The sequence below is a fragment of the Dromiciops gliroides genome, chromosome 3, assembly GCF_019393635.1.
Source record: "Dromiciops gliroides isolate mDroGli1 chromosome 3, mDroGli1.pri, whole genome shotgun sequence".
NCBI lineage: Eukaryota > Metazoa > Chordata > Mammalia > Microbiotheria > Microbiotheriidae > Dromiciops > Dromiciops gliroides.
The window spans coordinates 56631939-56654276 of record NC_057863.1 but is presented as its reverse complement, the minus strand read 5'-3'; the positions used below and the strand labels follow the sequence as shown (position 1 = coordinate 56654276).

Below are 22338 nucleotides of genomic sequence, written 5' to 3'. Positions count from 1 at the left end.
TAGGGTGCCATATAAACAAAACAAAATCCATGAACATTTAAAAAATTATTTTTAAAACAGTTAACTTGTTCTCTCTACATGAAAAAGAAACAATTCTACTTAAAACACCAAGTACCTAAATATTTCATTTATTTTTATGAATAACAACCAGTATTTATTGTGCTTAAATTGTACAAACTGCTCTTTATGTTGCTTCACAATAACGAATTGTAAAACACTTTGGAAATAATGCCCAATATCTAATTTAATAACTAAACTAAATATAATCAATAGATAGCATGACACAATCATCAAGATACTTGCCAAACTGTCCCAGGAAGCTAACACTATTAGCCTGAGAAGTAGAAGTGCTTAACATGTTACATGGAAGGCACAGTGCTAAGCACCTGAAGATGCAAAGACCCCAAAAAAAAAAAAAAGTCTACCTACAAGAAGCTTACATTCTAACAGGAGAGACAACAATATGTAAGTAACTAGGTACACATAGATCCGGAGAGAGTAGGGGAAGGCGTCAACCACTTGTAGGAGCTGGAAAGGCCTCCTACAGAAGGAAAGAAGCATTTCATTTGAAATGCTTATGCAAAGCCACTGGTGTCTGAAAGATGAGGTATGCATGAGGAATTGCAGGTAGGCCAAGATAGCTGGATCACAGAGGAGGTTGGAGTAAGGTAGAGTAAGGCAAGAATAGTAAAGGGCCAAGTTTTAAATAACAGATCATGGAGATCATCAAGCAGGGAGAAAAGGGGAGTAGGTGGGAGATGCCCCTAGTATCTACATCACTATACCATGGAGGAGTCTAAACAAACCGTAAATACAGTATTGTCCTTACCTTGATATGGCAGCCTGTAATCTAAATGAGGAGAGTGTAAAAATAGATGCAAAAAAGTTATATACTTGGTGCATGGACCTTTTTTCCTATATTCTTACATTCTCCCTGTTTAGGAAAATAATATAAATTTGCATCAGTAAAGCTTTGATCAAACTCTTGATTACTCTATGTTAACAACAGGGATTAAAGTATCAGTTACCCCCGAATTAATTATTTGGATTTGTATATCTGAGCATACACTCACTCTACCTGGCCCAGAAACCTTGAAGGTTCAGGGTCCATTTCAGAAAAACAAAGAATGATACACACCAAATATTTCACTTGGAGATAATTAGTAGTTGACTACTTAGAAAAACTAAGGTGGTGGCTAAAGCAAAGACAAGCTAAATTAGTTAATGCAAATTCAAGGGGGCCCTGAGAACTGACCCTAACCAGAGCATTACTTATTGCAGCTCCACAATATTTAAAGTTGTTAAAGCTATATGACCCAGGCAGGCAAAGTGAGTTCAGTTGGAAGCTAGCTCTACCAAATACCTCGAGTTCAAGCTGACATTAACCTGGTCTCTAAAAAAAGCAGTAAGCTTCTTTTTCAAGGCTATTTTCCAATTTGAGCATAAGTATCTACCTTGATTCAAATTCAACAAATATCAGTGTCAAGGTCCTGCTATGAGATAAGTGTTGTCACCACAAAGAGAACTGCACTGACCTTGGGAGTCACAGGCCCCAAGTTTGAATCCTTTGTGTGACCTTGGCTCAATCACCTAAGCTCTCTAAGCCTCATCAGTAAAATGAGGATGAATGGCCTAGATAACCTCTCAAGTTCCTTCCAACTCTAAATCTATGATCTTGAGATGATGGTGATAATAATTCCACTTGTATAATAAGATTTACAGTTTTCCTCACAAAATCCTGGTGAGTTAAGTGACTTAAAGATATTAACACCATTTTACAAACACACACAAAAAAATGAGGCTCTGAGTTATCTAAGATTTACGGAATTTTTTGGTCCTGAGACAGATAACCTTTGGTTTCATGACTGCAGATGTCAATTCTGCAATTTCTAATCTTAAAGGCACAGCCAGTATTTGAGAGAGGCTTCTGAACCTGAGTGGTCTGACTCAAGGATGGAAATAAAAACTCTCTCCACAACTAAACTAGAATAAAACAACAGAATATCGAGAGTGTCCTAAGAGTTGCAAAATGCTAAGGGTTTGCAGGAGGGAGAAATCATATGCAAATACACTGTAGCAATTTCTCCCCATTGATAAACTGCTATAAACTTAAAAACCATTCCTTTACCCAGTTTCCATGTGGCTCTTAAGCCCCAAATACCCAACCTACTTTTTCCCAAGTCCAGTCATAGCTGCCCAAAGCATCAAAAGCTACAGTATATTTTGGTTAGGAAACACTGCACTCTAGATAACATTATACTGGAAGGCAGATCCTTGTCCTCCCTCAAAAAGTTTACAATCTAGCTGAGGAAACAAGTGAAGAACAATTATGAGGCAATAAGCAGATTCATAATAATATAGGTATGGATTTTATACACATGATTTAGGAAACTCAAAATAAAGACTTACTTGTGGTAGAATTAGAGAAGTTTTCTTGGAGACATGAGCAATAACCACATCTTAAATGAAGTATAGAATTTGAAGTAGGGAAGCACATTCCAGATGGGCAGTGGTAAAGAGCAGTATGAGTGAAAGCACATTAAGAGGAACAAAGAAGTCCCTATTGAAAAGGGCATAGCCTAATAAATTGGGGGGGGAAGACTTGGGGGGGATGGTAAGAGTAAAAAATAAGACAGGAGACAGAAAGCAGCACATCTTAAAATATAATGAGGCTTCATATTTCCCAATAATATATGAAGGGCAAAGAGGGGGTTAGAACTTTCCTTTTAACCATCTAGACTACAAGAAAAAAAAAGTCCAAAAAACAAAGAACCAGTGTGTTAAGTTGTAGTTTCTATTTATTCTTTACATTTTTAAGTGTCATTTTATTTCTCTGGCACTTTCAAACTGTGGGATCTATTCATTTGCTGATTAAGATAACTCTAAGGTTAAGTTTAAGAGTAGCTTCTAGGGGCGGCTAGGTGGCGCAGTGGATAAAGCACCGGCCCTGGATTCAGGAGGACCTGAGTTCAAATCCAGCCTCAGCCACTTGACACTTACCAGCTGTGTGACCCTGGGCAAGTCACTTAACCTCCATGGCCCCGCAAAAAAAAAAAAAAAAAAAAAGATTAGCTTCTAGATAGGGCTTAGAGCCTGGAGTCTAGAAAGAGCTGAGTTTGAATTGAACCTCTGTGTAAACCTGACAAATAAAAATCTCTTTCTGACTCAGTTCCCTCAACTGTAAAATGGGGATAATAATAGCACCTCACTCCCAGAATTGTTCTAAGGATCAAATGAGATAATTTCTAAAGAGCTTGGCACAGTTCCTGTAGAAGCAGTCTTCATAAATACTTGTTTCCTTCCCTTCCTCTAAAATAATAATTCATAAATACAAAAAATAACATTTTTAGTAGTTGGAATTCAAGTTGCTTTACTTGAAAATTTCTTTATGCTTTTTTGAATGAGTACTACTGCTCTATTCCTACATAATGTATCATGTGATCAATTCACCAATTTCATTTGGAACACTAATGGAAAAAGCTCTCAATGCCCTTAGAACCTAGTTTCATTTCTACCAGAACTATAAAAAGTTTAACGTGAGAAGGGACCTTAGAGACTTTTAGTCCATTTTCTTCACAAATAAAACTGATACTCAAAAAGGTTATGCAATATGCCCAAGCTCATGTGGCTAATATGGAGGTAAGACCAGGACTGGAACCCAGGTCTTCTCATTCTCAGTCCAGTGTTTTTTTCTTCACTGACTTCATCAAATCAATTCACTTCAAACTTACAAACTTACGGGCAGCTAGGTGGAGCAGTGGATAGAGCACTGGCCCTGGAGTCAGTAGTACCCGAGTTCAAACCCGACCTCAGACACTTTTTTTTTTAATTAAAAATACAACTAACAAAATTCACAAGAATTTCGTAGTGGTTATTTTCAAATCCTTAATTTCTGACAACAAAAATTGTCTATACAATATTTTTACAGATTATCTAGGCTTCATTCAGTACTTTAAAAATTTATAACCTTGGGGCAGCTAGTTGGCACAGTGGATAGAGCCACCCGCCTTGGAGTCAGGAGTACCTGAGTTCAAATCCGGCCTCAGACACTTGACACTAGCTGTGTGACCCTGGGCAAGTCACTTAACCCCAACTGCCTCACAAAAAAAAAAATTATAACTTTAAGCGTTCCAACTTCCAAAATTTGCTATTTCTACGTTGATGTATTGGAGCCTTTTAAGTTTAAAATATAAATGTACATTTTTCTTAAAAATAAAAATGACAAAAACGTTGAATGTACATAGTAAATGACAGCTTAGCTAAATAATTTAAAACATACACAAGAACACATTCAAACTCCTGAAAAACAGTCTACAGAATAGAAATAATGACAGGTTCTTAATTGTAGTTATACTTTAATTCTAGATGGATATGAAAGCATTTAGACATCAGACATGTGTAAAACGCAACAAGCTCCAAATATACTGTATATACTAAAATGTAAAATAAATTAAATATGGGGAATCCCCCAATTAAGATTTACAAAGATGACATGAAACCCATGCCTGTGGGTGAAAAAGGGATTAGAGCTTCTGTCTACACTAAACCTCAGCCTCAATAGTAGCCCCGTCCACACAGCTACCTATATATAGCCAACAAACCTTGAAAGAAGCCCTCAGCCTCGGATTCTGACAAGAGCCACTCCAGCCAATAAAGCGGCCCCCGGACGCTTCCCTCCCCCTCGGCGTAAATGCGACACACACAGGCCTCAGAGGCCTCTCGCCTCAGTCTCCCACACAACCAGGACCTTTGTTCCAAGCGCCGGTTTTCCCTACTCAATGGCTCTTTCAACTTTCTCAACTGCCTTTATTTCAGGATGGCGATTTTAAGCCCCAACTCTCGGCGTCTCTGGGAGATTAAATGCCCAGAACCGGTCGAGAGGGACTCCCGGGAAGAAGGAAAAGTTCAAGCCCAGCACCCAGGGGCCTACGAGGCAGAGAAAGCAGGGAGATCGGGTGGCTGGGCGGCCCGGCCGCCCCGGAGCCGGCCGGGGGAAGCTGGAACACACCCAGAACGCCCTCCCCGGCCGGGCGGGCCCCGACGCCCCCGGCCCAGCCCCCAGCCCCTCCGGCGCCTCTCCAGAACGCAATTAAACTTTACCCTCCTCAGACTCGACGCCCGGACCCCCCCAGCAGGGCCGGGCGGCGTGATCCAGGCCGAAACCTCACGGAAGAGCCGCAGCCTCTGCTGCGCTCCCGAGCCCGGGAGGAACCAATTCCCTCCCCCCCAGGAGTCCTGGCGAAGGCGTCATTGAGACCGGTTTGGGGGTGGGGGCTGGGCGCCAACCCCCCCCACACACACACACACACCTCCGAGGGAGGAGGAAGGGGAAGCTCGCGGCGTGGGTGGACTCTTCGCGAGGAAAAGCTCGGGGTCCGTGTCCTCGGGCACTGTCATTGAAACTCCCTCCTTCCCAGGCAGCTGCTGGGGGCGGGGGCGGGGGCGGGGGGGGGGGCCGGGATGCGGGAAGAACATGTTTATTTAACGCACAAGATGCCCACGTACACACACACGCACACACACGCACACACGTCGGGGAAGGCCGAGGCCGTGACAAGCATTCCAAGCCCGGAGCCCCGAGCCCGGAGACACAACTTTTCACTCTTTGGGGGGGGGGGCATCACTCGCCCCCTCCCCCTGGTGTCACCGCGTCTCGAGTCGGGGCAGCCCGCCCCTCCCCCCCGGTCTCCCCTTCTCCCCGGCCCCTCCCCGCCTCCATCCCCGCACCGCGGCGCACACACCGCGGCCGGCCCAGCCTCAAGGGCCCGCGGCCTCCCTCGGCCCGCTCGGCTCTTCGGCTCGCCTCCAACCCCGGGGTGCCTCCGCCGGCTCCCGGGCTTCCCTTTCCGGGCCGCCTCGGGCCTCCCAGTGGTCCCTTTCCCCCCCCATTTCCGGGCCCCCCGTCCCATTTCCGGGGAACCCTCTCCGTCTCCATAGACCCCCCCAGCTGCACTTCCGGCCCCCCACTACTCACTTCCTACACCCCCCTCAGACGACTAAAACCCCATTTGGGGTTCTCCGTTCTCCAGTCGTCGTCCCCACACACACCCCCTTTTACTGTCTCCAAAGGACCCTCATTTCCGGGGATGTGGAGGAGCTCACTACCCCTTCTCCACCTCCCCATGCCAGTCCCCCTTCCCCCGAATCCTAAATCCCTCGAACTCATCTCTCCACAGTGCAGCAACCCACCCCCCCTACGGCGGGCCAGGCCGCATCTCTCCCCGGCGCCCCCGAGCCCGGGCCCGGCCTCCAGCAGGCCCCAGAAGGGGCCAAACAGAGGTGATGACACGACAAGGCTCCCAGGGATTTTCTGCGTCCCCCCTTCCCCCACACCTCAGTCACCAGTTACCTCCCCCTTTACCCCTCCCCGTCCCCCGACCCCCCGGCTCCACAGCGCCCCCTCCCTCCCCCCCACTGCGGCGGGCCTCCCAGCCCGGCCCCGGCAGGCGCGTCTCAGTTACCTAGTTCGGCCCCGAGTCTCCGCTCCGGACTCCGTGGCGCGGCAGTAACTTCCACTCTCTTCCCCCACCCCCCACCCCCCCCCAGCGGCGGTGGCGGCGGCGGCGGATCCTCCGGTCCCTTCAATTATCAGCTGAGCCGCAGCACCGCGCCGAGCGTCCCCCTCCGCCTTCACCTCCCTCCCTCCCTCCCCCTCCCCGCCCCCCCCACCCCGTTCTAACACTCTGGCGAGGAACTACTTTACCCTCCTCGCCAGGGGCATGCCCGCGGGACAGGCCCCACTGCCCGGCCCGCGGCACATCACATTACCCCCCCCCTACCCCCCCACCGCCCGACCCCCGTTTCCCCCCCGACCGCTTTCAGATCTCCCGATTCCTACGAGGGACCAGGAAGGGGGATGTGGAGGCTTCTATTGGTATCCCTCCGCCGGGGTCACCCCCCCCACCCCCACCCCCACCTCTCTTTTGGTAGCAGGAACTAATTCCGCTTCGGGTCAATGGGGTCCCCAGGATATAAGCTTCATGGATGTGGTTTAGACCAGGTCACTCAGAGGATAAGGGGGTGCCCAGAACACGTTAAATCGGAAGCCCTCTAGCCCCTAAGCTGGGGCCCGATTTACCAGGACTTTGGCCCCATGACCCCAGCCCAAGTCCCGCCCCTTCCTGGTTGCCGAGGCGACGGCGGTGGCGTCCCAAGATGGCGTCGCTGCTACCAGAGACGCTGTTCGAAGCCGGCGGACAAGGCCCGGCGCCGAGTAAAGACTACTACCAGCTGCAGATCACCCGGTCCCAGGCGAGTGCGAACCGCGGAACGCCCACCCGGGCCACCTTCCCATCCCCGCTCGACCCCACCCCAGATCCGGTCCCCGGACGCGGCCAGAGTCGGCCGGAAGCTCCCTAGCCCTATCTCAGAACAACCGCACAGAGTCCCTCGGTCATATCCCCGCCGCGGCCGAGGCAAAGGCCCACGGGGGCCGCCTCGGCCTCCCTCCTCCCCACCCCCACTTGCCTCCAAGCCTCGGCCCGCAGTAGGAAGCGAGGAGAGGGCCAGAGCAGAGCCGGTCCCTGAGCGTCCCGCGGGGAAGCCGGGCTGGGGGAGGCTCCGGGGCCCGAGTCTGCGCGGGCGCCCAGAGGCCGGAGCAAGTTTTGAACTCTTCACTCGAGCGTTTACGCCTCCGGCCGCCCGGGTCAGAACTTCCGGGTTCCCCTGAAGGGGGGGGGGCGTGGGGGGGGGCGCTGGAAAGAGAGGGTGGTAGAGAGAGCTCGACTTACCTGTCTGGAGCGCAGACCCTCTCCCGGGGCAGGCTGGGAGTGAGTTGGGCTAGAAAAATGTTTCAGCTGCTCGGCAGTGTCAGCTCCACCCATAATGACATCTGCTTCTCAACAATGTGACCGAGGATTGGACTGTCGGGGGAGTGCGGGACCCACCCCGCCGCCGCCGCCGCCGCCGCCGGCGGGGTCACCCCCCCTCCTTCATTGTTTACCGCGGCCCCGCAGGGGCCGGGCACATTGTGCCGGGGCGTGGAGCGTGGGGGCTCCGGCCGCAAACCCCCGCCCCTGCGGGTCCCCCAATTGGCGCTGAGGCGGGGCGAAGCACCCAGAGCCGTGGGCAGCTCGGCAGCTTCGGGGGGAGGGGCGGCCGCTGGGGGGGGGGCGGGTGGAAGGGGAAGCTGGCTATATTCCATTCTTCTAAACTGTCTGGAGATGGGAAGCTCCCTGAGGGTAAGGCCGAAGCCAGAGGATCCTGAAGCTTGGGCCCCCTCCCCCACCCAGCGCCCAGCCCGGGGCACTGCCCCCTCCGGGCCTGGGATCCTTGGGGATCGAAGGGGGGAGGGGGAGCGGGAGACCACTTAACTCTGGTTCATGGAACTAGCGGGGAATTGGATGGGTCTTTCGAAGTGCCCAAGAGTCTTAGGACAGAGAACCCATTACAACGTTTTAATTATAGAATATCCATCTTCCTAGGGCTTCAAGTTTGAAAATCCCAGCGTCTCTTAAACTGAATGTGTTTTAAAAACTTTTTTTGTTGTTAAAATTTGAACAAATTTGTTCGATTTGTTAAACATCTAGGACCTTGTAGAAATTTTTTTTAAAAAATGGATTTCTAAACCTGATATGCAGCACATTTGTACATTCTTTTTTTAAAATGATAAACCCTTATGTTCTTATCGTGCCCTCAAATACAACCCTTTCATCCTTGGTTTGGAATAAAATTTGGTTTGGTAGAAAAAACTACTCTAAAGCTGTAATCATTTTCAGAGAGGCTTAATTCATTGTGTGTAGTAGGTGCTCAATAAATGAATTCAAATATCGAGTAAAGAGTAGCCAAGCATAAATCACAGGTGGAAGGGATTAGAATTAATCTTTTCTTGATGACTTAGAATCTTTTTTTGTTTTGGTTTTTTGTTTTGGTTTGGGTTTTTTGCAGGGCAGTAAGGGTTAAGTGACTTACCCAGGGTCACACAGCTAGTAAGTGTCAAGTGTCTGAGACTGGAGTTGAACTCAGGTCCTCCTGAATCCAGGTAAAGTGCTTTATCCACTGCACCACCTAGCTGCCCCCAATGACTTAGATTCTTTCAAAAAGATACATAATGTGAAATTTCCCATATTTTTTTCTCCAATGCCTATTCCCAACTGTTTGTATGTATTCAAAATGAATCCCTAACATTTTAAGAATCCCTTCTATTTTGTTGACATAAGACTTTATTAGCTGCAAAATTTTCAGATATTGAAAAGCAGAGACCTTCCCACAATCATCAGCATGGCACCATCTCTGCCATATTATTACCACTGTGAAAATGGGTGTGCAAACAGTGTTTTCTTCCCTTGTTTCTACACTAATGCAAGAGAACAGTATTAGGAGGCAGCATTTATTTTTGTCCCTATGTATAGCCCCAGCTTCTAGCACCCTACTGGGCATAAAGTGGGCGATATGTCAATAAATGCACCACATTGACATTCAGAAGGCAGGTTGGATAGTACATAAAGCACTAGACCTGGGTTCAAATTCCACTTCTTAAATTTACTAGCTCTGTAACCATGGGCAAGTCACTTAATACAATCCCAGTTTCTTCATCAATGAATTGGAAACCATTCGATCATAGATTTTAGGCCAGACCAATGCTTTCCTTTAACAGTACTCATTAACTCACAAAGTTGTCTTGAGGCTCAAATGATATAAGAGTTTTGCAAACCTTAAAAAGTTATATGACAGTTCTTCTTAGGATAAATATTATCTGACATCCAAACAATCAGGAAACTAGAAGAATTTGAATATTTTTCTTCATTCCACTTTTGTGAATGAGAAAAATTATAAACATCCTAATATAGTTTAAAATGTGACTTGTGTTATAATCCATGTTCAATATAGATTCAACTTAATCTTTTATACCTCATTACATTTATATACATTTATACCACATTACAATCGTTGATGTTCATAATAAATGCTTTTAGATTGAGTGTATATAGATATATAAATGTAAATATACACATATATGACATATATATTTGTATATACATTCCAGATTTTCTGGGACAGTTAACAGTTTAAAAGTCAATTATGAGGGGCAGCTAGATGGCGCAGTGGATAGAGCATGGGCCCTGGAGTCAGGAGTACCTGAGTTCAAATTTGGCCTCAGACAGTTGACACTAACTAGCTGTGTGACCCTGGGCAAGTCACTTAACCCCAATTGCCTCACCAAAAAAAATAAATAAAACAAACCATATGCAGGGGCAGCTAGGTGGCACAGTGGATAAAGCACTAGCCCTGGATTCAGGAGGACCTGAGTTCAAATCTAGCCTCAAACACTTGACACTTACTAGCTGTGTGACCCTAGACAAGTCACTTAACCTTCATTGTCCTGCCCCCCCCAAAAAAATATATGTATATATATATTTTTTTTTTTAATTTACTCATTGTATACGTGTTATTCTCATACCTTCCCAGGAGACTGTAAGCTTCTTGAGAACACAAACTATTTTGATTTTGGTCTTTGTATCCCCAGCACCTAGAAAGTGTCTGGCACCCAATGGTTAATAAATGCTTGTTGAATTAAATTAAAAAAAAAAGGAGAAATCACTTTTCTCTGAGGTAATTAAGAAAGTCATAACAAAGAAAATAGTTTCAAAGATTTTTACTGATGTTCAAAGAACCGATATTTTTTCTCTATTGAAATCAAAATGTTGCTTTCATCTCATTTCTTGATCTGCAAAATGAGGATAATAATAGCATCTACCTCCCAGGGTTATTGTGAAGATTAATGAGATAATTTATGTTCAGTGCTGTGTAAACCTTATACAAGCTACATAAATGCTAGCTATCAATAATAATAATAACAATAATAATCGTTATTTTTATTACAACAGAAGTAATCTCTGTTGAATAAAATGTTCAGGGAACACTATGCAAATCCTCATACTTGTAGCAAATGTTGGGAGACAACTATACCTGTTAGAAACGAGTAAACTGAGGCAAGATGAGGAGTCTGGTGCAAAGCAGGAAGGTCATTTTATTAAGATCTTGCAAGAAAGATAATGCACTTGTAAGGAAGTTGTGCAAAGCATATTCGTCCCCTTATATTAGGTCCCTAAGCAAAGATTCCCTCCCCCATTTCACCACTTATCTGGCTACTCCACATGTACATTCTTCACTATACTCTTAAACATGCGCCCCCATCCATGGGACAACTTCTGGATGGGAATTTCATGGTTCTCCTGTTATCTAACTTTAGGTGACTAACTGGAAGAGGAAGAGAATTTAGGGGAGGGGGAGAAGCCCCTGGGACTTGAACAATATGGCCTGCCCTATCTGAGGGGAACATATTCATGTTCCACTGGTTTCTCTCCATTGTAACTGCTGGCTCAGCAGGAAAAGGAAGGGAATGGTGGGGTCGAGGAAGAAGCAGCCCCTGGACTCAAACCATGTGAGGCGAGCACAGGAAGCTCTCTTCCCCATTCCCCCTCCTACTTACCAGTCAAGTCCTCCCAAAATGGCTACTAAGGCCCCTCAGTGATGTAGGTGCCCACCCTGAGGATCTGGGAGGTTGTCATGAGCCCCAACCAGTGTGCTTCTTGCCATAATGGTTGATATCATTTAGTTAGCCAGACTCAGTTTTTAAAAGATGTCTTAGTTCCTGAGATTATATAATAAGAACAGTTGGTACTAAACATCCCACGAAAATTCTCGAACATGTTCTCTCACCAGTCGCTGAGAGGGGAGGTCTGTGTAGGGGGTGTTCAGGAGGACCAGCGCCTCTGGTATGAGGGGTTGTTTGCTCATCCACCTTCAGTGTCTACCTGATTCTTCCAACTCACCTGTGGCTCCAAGAAGCTGGCACTTGTGCAGTGGCCGCACCCCAATAGAACCATTTTGGCAGATGGGTGTAACCAGGTTGAAGGTAACCATGGGCCACAGACCTTTTGGTGATTTAGGGGGCTGTCTACCCCCAAGCATGTGAAAACTTCCCTGGAGGAATGAGTGGATGAGAACAATTTGTTCCAATGGCCTTGAAGGCTCTATGGAGAGCTTACAGCTTGGTCAGGCATCAAAGACAGCAAAAACATCCAGCGTTTCCTGTGCCATCATCAGTCTTCTTGACTTTTGTCCTGCCACCCGACTTCAGTGACTCTGGAAGAGAGAGTGAGGCTGACAGCTTTGCACAGCTCTGCCTCACTTAAATCCAATTCAGGAACAAATTAAGACATCACCATGTTATCATTGGTCCTCTTTGAAAATGAAAGACAACAAAGGAGGGAGGGGAGAAGACCTCTAAGGTAGAGGCTAAAGTACCCCACTGCCTGCCAAACCACTGTTCAGGGGGATGAACTAGAATATTTCTTCATCCATGCCACTCTCATTGGTGCTGCACTGCCCTTTGGTTTCGTAGAATACCCACGGGAAGTAACTAAGTTTCTTCAGCCAATCTGAATAGTTTTTTTATGTACAATGGCATTCGGTCAATTTTTATTCCAGATATAAATTAATCAAGGCCTTTTCAACCTTAGTTGGAACGCCTTTGACTTTATCCCTGCCTATTCAGATATAAGGACAGGCATGATTAATTATATAGTGAATTTATAGAGTTTAAAAAATAATAGACCTAGCACATATTTGGGCTTGCCTTATTAGGATGTAAACTTGTTGGGAGTAGACATTTTATTCTTTCTGGTTTTGTCCCCAAAGCCTAGCACTTGTGCCTTGCACATAGTAGGTAGGCTCTTGATAAATGCTTGTGGGTTGGTCGATTCCAAGAATTTTTCAGACAAACTGAAGCTATTCTATACAGTATATAATGTTAATCATTTATCAAGGCTCACTATATTTGATCTTAGCAACTCCCTCATCAGTAAAATAATAGAAGGTATGTCCATAAGGCTTTGTCTTATTTGCTTTAACTGAGCCCTGTTCAAGGACACTGTGAAGTAGACATGAGCCAGTTTAAAATAGCTCTTGGTCATCTGAGAAATCCTTTCAGTGCAGTAGGTCATGGCGCCCGTCAGAAGCACATGAAACATCTAAGAGCTGCTGTAATTGGGTGTGACTACTTCTGAAGTATAAAAACTGCCCTCCTACTTGTAAGAGTCATGGCCAGCCTGGAGACAACTGAGGCCAGCTACCAGCCTGCACCTGAGAAGTCTTCACACAATGGAAAACATGCATTGGCCAGAGGAAACTGAAAACTCCCTGAAATCTGACGAACAAAGTCCACTGACCAGTCATATGCTGATGGGCAGAAATAGAAAACCCCATCAAGAATACCAGAATGTCCTTTGAGAGACTGGGAGACAGGCCTCAGTGCCAGGCTTCCCCAGCCCCAGTTTGAAGGGCTGTAGAGACTTCAACTAGACAGATCCCATCCTCTTCATGAAAAGGTTCACCAGCACCCTCCCTGGGCTGTCCCGATGGTAAATAGCCAGGCAAGTAAAATAACAGCCAAATCCTACATCAAAAGGGATAAAGGCAAAGAGCTTTGCAAACCTCAAAGCACTATATAAATGTCAATTACTGTCATGATTATTATCACTGTCATCTTATAATAAGAGAATTTTGCTTTTCTTGAGGGGAAAAATCCAGTTCTTAGGATTTGCAGCTAATTAAATAGATTAAGGAATAGTTGTAGAATTTCAGATAAATTTTACCCCATCCCCACACAACCCTCAAGGAACTATGTTCTTTGCAATCCAAGATAATTAAACTTCTGAGACAGTCAGAAGGCTAACAGGAATCACACTACTCACTGGAATTCACAGTTAAATAATGCTTATAATACTTTGGCCAGCTACATGTCCCAGTGGATGGAGTAACAGGCCTGGACTCAGGAAGACTTATCTTCCTGAGTTCAGATGTGACCTCAGACACTTACTGGCTGTGTGACCCTGAGCAAGTAACTTAATTCTGTTTGCCTCAGTTTCCTCACCTGTAAAATGAGCTAGAGAAGGAAATGGTAAACCACTTCAGTACCTTTGCCAAGAAAACTCCAGAGGAGGTTGTGAAGAGTTTGTCATGACTGGAAAAAAACTCAGCTATAATGCTTTAAGATTTACAAAATATTTTACCCAAATTTTTATGAGACTGGAGAATATCTCCTATCTGCCCTGGGCCAAATTTGTTTATTCTGTACCCTGCCCTTTATATAGTACAACTAGGTCCCAAAGAGTACAAATAATAAATCCCTTGAAGTGATTGCATTATTCAAATTCACACTGCATATTTCCACTGGGTGGAACCACAAATACCATATTTTACATAAAGTAAAACTTTGAATAGTACAAATTCCAATTTACACAACCATGTATTCATTATTTGCACTTAGCAAGGCATGGCCCTATCATTGCAGATACACTGATGTAGGACTTAGTCGCTAAGAAGGAGATAGGAAGGATAAACCAGGGAAAGAAAGTTTCTGTTGACTTGATTTTTTGGTCTCTCATTCGAGCTTACAAAGCCTAAGGAAAGGGAACAGATTTTCACATATACCAATTTATGTATCGCACAAACAACTGTAGAATTTGTAGCTTAATGAATATACACATACATATGCATATACATACATACACACATATGGAGAGAGAGAGAGAGAGAGAGATCAAGCTAATAATAGTGAGTGCTTGCTAACTGTAGAATTAGAAGAACTCAGTTTTAAATCCAGGTTCTGATACTTTACTACCTTCATTCAGAAGGTTGGGCATGCCATTTAAATTCTCTGGGCCCCATTTTGTCATCTATAACAAAGCTTCTTAAACTGTGCATTACGTAACTGAGAATGGGGATCATGAAAAATTTGGCAGCAGTAAAACGTTATGTATACCTATTTTATATACCTATATACCTGGGGTCGCATAAAAATTTCTCAGGCAAAAAGGGATCGAGAGTGGAAAAAGTTTAAGAAGCTCTGATCTGTAAAATAAGTTGGCTGCCGAAATGGCCTCTAAGAATCCTTCGGCCTCATTGGTCTAGCTTCAGATGTCATCATTCCGCCAGATGATGCTCCCTGCAGTTAGCCCCAACCTCTTCATCAGCAAATCTCAGGCCATCTTCCTCAACCTCTCTGCGGCATCTGACAGTGTGGACCACATCGTCTTTCTCTGTGTTTTCCTGCCTGCTCTCTCGTCATGTGCTTCCTCTGTGGCTGACCACTCCTCAGCCTCCTTTGGGGATTCTTCATCCACAAGCCCCCTCCCCCTTCTTTCCTCTCTTCTCACCCTGTGCTCTCTGGCTCATTCGCCACCCATGGGTTCAGTTGTCGTCTCAGTGTGGTGCAGGAAGAGGTAAAGTAACCAGGAGGAGGGGAAACAATGTAGACAGCTTTTTCTAGGAGTTTATCCATCCATCCATAGGTAGGTAGGTAGGCACGTGGGTATGGACACGGATTGGTCTAGACCTTCCTCTGGAGAAGCCCAGAAGAGAGGCTGGAGTTGGATGTAGACAGCTGGGAGTCATCTGCATTGAAACGACAACGCCTCACGCCCTGGGCTTTTACTTTTTTCTGAATCATAGAACTAGTAAACTTATTTCAGTGGTTTGAGCCTTAGTCCCCTCCACCAGTTAAGCCTTGATCACAGTTCCATTGCCTTTGGGAGAAAAACTAGCCTAAGCTGCACAAGGGTAAATGTTGCTCCTGCTCCAGAAGGGGTCACTTTTAAGAGGCTTGAAACAGTATTGACCAGTTCTGTTTTGATCACATCCCCAGTATTCTTCCCCCCAGATAAAACTGGAAGGCCCTACAAATCACTCCAAGGACCTTTGGGTGTGCTGACCTGTATTTCAAATTCTGGATAGCCTTCTGGGGACTTTGGAAGGCCTACAAGTGTGGAAACCCTCACTCCATGCAACAGCTGCTGCGCATTCTTCCCTGCATACTTCCCCTGGTGCCTTATTTCCCCATAACGAGTCCAGGGCCCTGTGGAAAATCTTTTCTGTGGCTCCCTCATTCCTGAGTATTCCCAAAGCCATTCATCTTTGTGAGGGCCCATAATTGATCACCTTTTACTCACTCCCAACAACATCTAGACTCCCTGGAACTCCCTTCCTGAATAGAATTAAGGAAAAAATACTCCTTAACTTTCCAATCCCTTGTCCCTTTTTTAGAGAATTTGTGAAACTGTGGGGACATTCGAGGCCAGCATTGTCCCACTCCTTTTCCCCCTGCTACCACGTGAGAAGTAAAAGCAGCTTTTTGATTGAAGCCACAACACCTCCCTCTTTACCACACCTGCCCACAGTTTCATTCAGCCTGAAACCCCTTGTTGGGAAGAGACCAATTGGCCCCTTGAGCTTGCAGCCCACAGCTGTCTCTGGGCCTAGGATTATGTCTTAGTCCTTTCTTGCTGGTCAGAAAGAGTCACTTAATTCTATATGATTTTCCATATGTTTGTTGCTCTCCCATGGTATTTGGAATCTTATCTAGCTACAAACTCTATAGGCAGCTGGTGGCTCAGTGCACAGAGCACTGGGCCCAGAGCAAGAAAAATCGGATCCTCCCAATGCAGATGACTCCCAGCTGTCTATATCCAGCCCCCATCTCTCTTCTGAGCTCCTTCAGAGCAAGGCTTATTGATCAAATATTACAAAAAGGCATAATGTGAACAGGAGGAGGGGAAACAGGTTACCAGTGTAGACAACTATGTACATGTGTGTGTGTGTGTGTGTGTGTGTGTGTGTGTGTGTGTGTGTGTGTGTGTGTGTGTGTGTGTACACCTAGAAAAGCCAGCCTCAGACTAGTTAGGTCACTCATCATACATGTCAAGTGTCATATCAGCTGACACTGGGCATGTCATTTAGTCTCTGCCTCCTTTCCTCAAACTGTGAAATGGAGATAATAATAGGACCTACCTGACGAGGTTGTTGTGAGGATCAAACAGGATAATATTTGTAAAGCACGGAGCACCTCGCCTGACACATAGTAGGGGACGTGGAAATACTTAGCCTCCTGGTTTTCAGTTTAATCTATTTTCTGCTCGGAATTTCGGAGCGCTTTCTGCAAGCCTTCATCATTTCTCCAAGCACTATTTCCAAAGCTCCTAGTCTCCCTTGCCTCCAAGTCTTCCCCACTCCCAAACGTTGTACACACCACTGTCAGATTCATCCTCCCCAAATACAGCTGTGATCACAGAAATCTCAGAATTGGAAGGGGCTTCAGAATTCACCTAGTTCAGTCTGCGCCTGGGTTTGACATCCCTTTTACAAAATGAACAAGGGAAGGTCGTCTAGCTTCCGCTCGAACACTTTCAGTGACAAGGAACTCCCTACCTTCTAAGGGGGTGTGTTCCACATTGTTGTGGTAGGTTGGGAGTGAATTGGGAGCACAGGTGAGAAGCACCAGCACTTATCTCTCTTTGCAATATTTAGGATCTCTTTGGGCTGTGGACCAGGCTGTGATGACAGTGAGAAGTCACAACTCTCAGACCAAACCCTTACGTGGCCGTTGGGAAAGAGTGGGCAGTGCTGGCTCTGAATGTCCCCTGAGTTTCAATGATTCTCTCCAAAAGGGACCACCACAAAGTTGATGAGTCCTTTTCTCTGGATAAGCCCTTAGAAGGGGATTCAAATGCCCCTAAGACAGATTTCAAAGCCTTAAATAAAGCTTCCCTAGCAAAGCTTTAATTCTGGGATAACTTTTCTTGAATTAAACTCAGAATCTGCTGCTCGGCTCCTTGTCCCTGTTGATCCCAGTTCTCTCCACCATCGGCTCTAGGATCAAGCAAAAAGCCAACCAGCCAACCCTCATCTCTCAAATGACAGCCCTTCAGAGACATGGAAGATAGTGTTCTTGTTTCTCTTGAGTCTTCTCCGTGCTGCCCAGCCCCATCTGGTTCTCTCAAACACTCTTCACTTGGCAGGTTTTGGTTTCCTTCACAGTCCTGGTCACTGCCCTCTGTATCAGTTTGTCAACAACTGTCCCAGAATGTCTCCCAAATACTCCACAGGTGAAGGGACCAGTGCCTCAAGGAGGGCTTCAGGACCCTCCACAGCCTCATCCTGTGCACACTCTGCCGATATCAATGCAGCCTAAAACGGAATTCTTGTGGCCAACGTATTAGACACTTTCAACTGATTTTAAATTAATAGATTGTTAGGACATGGGAATCTCCTAACATAATCCTCTATGCCCTAACATAAAAGAGATGATGAAGAAACTGCCGGAATTTATGGAAAACAAATGGGACGATGTGAGGATAGATTATGTTAAGACTGCAAGTCTACTGAAAATCCCAAGGTCTTTTTTCACATGGATATATATCTAGCTCACCTCCCTCATTCCGTACTCATGTTGGTTTTGTTTGTTTGTTTTGTTCTGTTTGCAGGACAATGGGGATTAAGTGACTTGCCCAGGGTCACACAGCTAGTTAGTAAGTGTCAAGTGTCTGAGGCCAAATTTGAACTCAGGTACTCCTGAATTCCACTGTGCCACCTAGCTGCCCCCGACTCATGTTGTTTTTAACTTGAATTCAAAAGCCAGTACTTTACATTTATCCCTGTTACATTTCATCTTATTATTTAATGTCATTCTACTCTGTTTAGATCTTTTTAAACTCCTGATTTTTCCATCCAACATGCTGTTAATATCTTTACCTACCTGTATACCAAACTGCACATCAGCCTCACATTTGGTAATTATTCCCTCTATGATTTCATACAAATCATTGATTTTAAATTGTTATAATAAGGCCAGGGACATAGCTCTATGGAACCCCAGCAGAGATCACCCTTCAGATTAATATCAGTCCATTAATTACCATTCTTTGGAGCTGATCTTTAACTAGTTCTTTACTTTTTTTTTTTTACTTTTTTTTTGGGGGGGGGCAATGAGGGTTAAGTGACTTGCCCATGGTCACACAACTAGTAAGTATCAAGTGTCTGAAGCTGGATTTGAACTCAGGTCCTCCTGAATCCAGGGCCACTGCTTTATCCACTGCCACCTAGCTGCCCCTTTTAACTAGTTCTTTATCCCTCTCTTATTAAAGGACCTCCATCTTATCAATTGATCAATTATTGAGCTTCTGCCAAGTGCCAGGCACTATTCCAGCCACAAGAGATAAATAAACAAAAATTAACACTCTAGGCCTACATTTAAGGAGCTATTCATTTGGGGGTGGGAGGTGGGGGACAAAAGTAAGTGTGTGTATATATATACATTTGCATGTGTACATTTGTGTATTTAGTCTGTGTGTACATGTATGTAAAAGTACATAAATACTACAATATATCCAAAATAAATTAAAAGTGGTTTGGTGGGGGGTGGCTAGGTGGCAAAGTGGATAAGGCACCGGCCCTGAATTCAGGAGTACCTGAGTTCAAATTTGGCCTCAGACACTTGACACTTACTAGCTGTGTGACCCTGGGCAAGTCACTTAACCCCCATTGCCCAGCCCCCCCCAAAAAAAGTGGTTTGAGGAAGGGGCTAACAGTTGGGGGAAATCAGGAAAGACTTCTTATAGTAGGTTGTGCTTGAACTGGGTCTTAAAGGCGAATTGAAATTCTTTTTCTTAATTATCTTTTTCTCTAATTATATGTAAAGACAATTTTGAACATTCATTTTTACAAAATTTTGAGTTCCAAATTTTTCTCCCTCCCTCCTCCCTTCCTAAAATTGTAAGCAATTTTATAATAGGTTATATATGTGCAGTCATGTAAAACATATTTCCGTATTAGTTATGTTGTAAAAGAAGAAACATACCAAGAGGAAAAAGCCATACACACAAAAAAAGAAAGTGAAAATAGTATGCTTCAGTCTACATTCAAAGTTTATCAGTTGTTTCTGAAGATGTGGGTAGCATTTTCCATTATGAGTCTTTTGTAATTATGTTGGATAACTGTATTGCTAGTTGATCATCACACAATGTTGTTCTTACTATGTACAATGTTCTCCTGGTTCTGCTCATTTTACTTTGCATCGTTCATATAAGTCTTTCTAGGTATTTTTGAAATCTGCCTGCTTATCATTTCTTATTGCATAGTTCATACACCACAACTTATTCAGCCATTTCCCAATTTATTAGGTATCTCTTCAATTTCCAATTTTTTGCTACAACAAAAAGAGCTGCTATCAATGTTTTTGTGCATATCAGTCCTTTTCTCTTTTTTATGATCTCTTTGGGATATAGACCCAGTAGTGGTGTTGCTGGATCCAAGGGTATGCATAGTTTGGCTGTCCTTTGAACATCGTTCCAAATTGTTCTCCGGAATGGTGGGATCAGTTCACAATTCCACCAATAGTGCATCAGTGTCCCAATTTTCCCACATCCTTTCCAATACTTATCATTTTCCTTTTCTGCCATATTAACCAATCTAATAGGTATAAGGTGGTACCTCAAGAACAGGAATTTTAAGAAGTGGAAATGAGAAGGGGAAGGCATTCTAAGAATGGAAAACAGCCAATGGAAGAGCATTAAAATGGCACATGGCTTGTCATGTATGACTAAAGGCAAGAAGGCCCATTTGGCTAGAATGTTGAAAGAGGAGTAATCGATCATGAGGCCTGAAAGGTAGGTAGGGGCAGATTATGAAGAACTTTCAATTCCAAATAGAACAGTTTCTCTATTTGGAGTTTATTGAGTAGGAGAATGACCTGACTGGATATACAGTTAAGAAAAAAAAAAACATGTTTTTAGCTGTGTGGAAGAGAGACTTGAGTGGAGCAACCAATTAGGAGACTATTGCAGTAGAACGGGCAGGAGGTGATAGGAGCCAGAACTAATGTGAGGCTAGGTGATTTTTAATTTTGGGGGGTGAGGCAATTGGGGTTAAGTGACTTGCTCAGGGTCACACAGCTAGTAAGTGTTAAGTGTCTCAGGTCGGATTTGAACTCAGGCCCTCCTGAATCCAGGGCTGGTGCTCTGTCCACTGCGCCATCTAGCTGCCCCTGGATAGGTGAATTTTGAGAAGGGGTCAGATGCAAAAAGTTTGGGGGGAAGAGGTAGAAATGGTGTGATTTAGCAACTAACTAGATGTATGGGGCAAAGGAAGTTTAGAAAATGAGGATAAGATTGGGATTGCAAGGCTGGGGGGATTATGGGACCTTGACAGAAATAAAGAAGTTTCAAAGAGGGCTGGGGTGGGGCCAAAAGATGAGCTCTGTTTGGATATCTTGTATGTGAGATGCCTGTGGGACATCCAAGGATAAGGCCTGAGAAAAAAAGGCCATCCGATTTGGCAGTTAATAGAGTATTGGTTATTTTAGAGGGAGCAGTTTCAGTTGAATAATGAGTTCAGAAGCCAGACCACAAAGAGTGGAGACATGAAGAAGAGCAGCAGTGTAAACAGAGAAGAGTAAGTGAAGACAAGAAGTAGAGACGACCCTCCTTTTTTAGGAGTTTGAGAAAGTGGGGTGAAGATAGAGAATGCCACCTTAGGACAATAGCCTGTCCACAAGAATGTTACAGACTGCTCTGCCAAATTCAGTTGGCCGTATACTGGGTATTTGTATATATTGAAGCAAAATTTATTAATACATTTTTTCAGGTAAGTCAGTAAGCAACTATTAAGCACCTACTATGTGCTGGGCAGTATGTCAAGTGCTAATAAAAGATAGAAGCAGCCCCTGCCCTCAAGGAGCTCACAATACAATGTAAAGGGTATCACAACATGCAAACTGTGTGCAAACAAAATAAAAAAACAGGACAAATGGGAGATGATCTCAGAAGGAAGGAACAAGAATTTGGGGGAATCGGAAGGCATCTTGCAGAGGATGGAACTTTAGCAGACACCTGAAGGAAGCCAGGGGACACAAGTCAAATGCCCAACCGATATCAAGATATCCAGGTATGCTACATCTACACCTCCCAGATCTACCAGTACAGTAACACTGCCCCAAAAGGAAATTAGGTTAATTTGGGATACTGTGTTCTTGAAGAACCATAGCAGTTTGTAGAGATCACCCCCTCCTAAGAGCTCATGAAGCATCCCAAGGATTTTGTCAACAGTTCACTTTAAGATTGGGACGCTTGGTAGAAGAATATAACTTCTTCCCCCTTTTGAAAATCAGGACTTTTCCAGACCCGTGTCGCTGTTCTAGCTCCCTAGAGGATTTCACCTTTCAAGAATAATTCATCATTCGCCTTTTGCAAGTTATTTCTGTACCTTGGAAGAAAATTCAGCTGGGCCAGGTGACTCTGAGAGCTTTTAGGGATGTTCTTGCCATTTCCTCACTTTTCTTGCATTTCAATCCTCGATAACAGATTTTGTTCTCTACTTCTCAGTCAGAGAAACTTTCTCCTTTTTACCCTCCTCAGAAACCTCCAATGGCTCCCCGTTTTGTAATGAATTAAATGCAGCCTCCTTTGCTCCCAACCCAAGCTATTTTCTGCCTTACTCCCCCCACCACTATCTCCCAGACATACCATATATCCAAAGATATCCCTCAATCTTTGACCCCCATGT

General features: G+C 44.8%; 2 protein-coding genes across 10 annotated transcripts in view; one reads left to right on the top strand and one right to left on the bottom strand.

Moving 5' to 3' along the window:
- Positions 1 to 7813, bottom strand: part of TRIP12 (thyroid hormone receptor interactor 12) — a 173910-nt gene extending 166097 nt beyond the window's left edge. Inside the window, exon 1 of one of the 8 annotated variants that reach the window (XM_043996483.1) lies at positions 7731 to 7813. The gene's annotated coding sequence lies outside the window, so the exon portion shown is untranslated. Of the gene's footprint in view, positions 1 to 5100; positions 5121 to 5309; positions 5332 to 5741; positions 5836 to 6461; positions 6577 to 7730 lie in introns of those variants that run through there. The other 7 variants (XM_043996488.1, XM_043996482.1, XM_043996486.1 and 4 more) reach the window with 7 other exon arrangements.
- FBXO36 (F-box protein 36) overlaps positions 7135 to 22338 on the top strand; it is a 98106-nt gene continuing 82902 nt past the window's right edge. For both annotated transcript variants that reach the window (XM_043996498.1, XM_043996499.1), the window contains exon 1: positions 7135 to 7251. In XM_043996498.1, the coding sequence (XP_043852433.1) occupies positions 7156 to 7251 (96 nt within the window). In that variant the 5' untranslated portion in view covers positions 7135 to 7155. The remainder of the gene's footprint in view (positions 7252 to 22338) is intronic.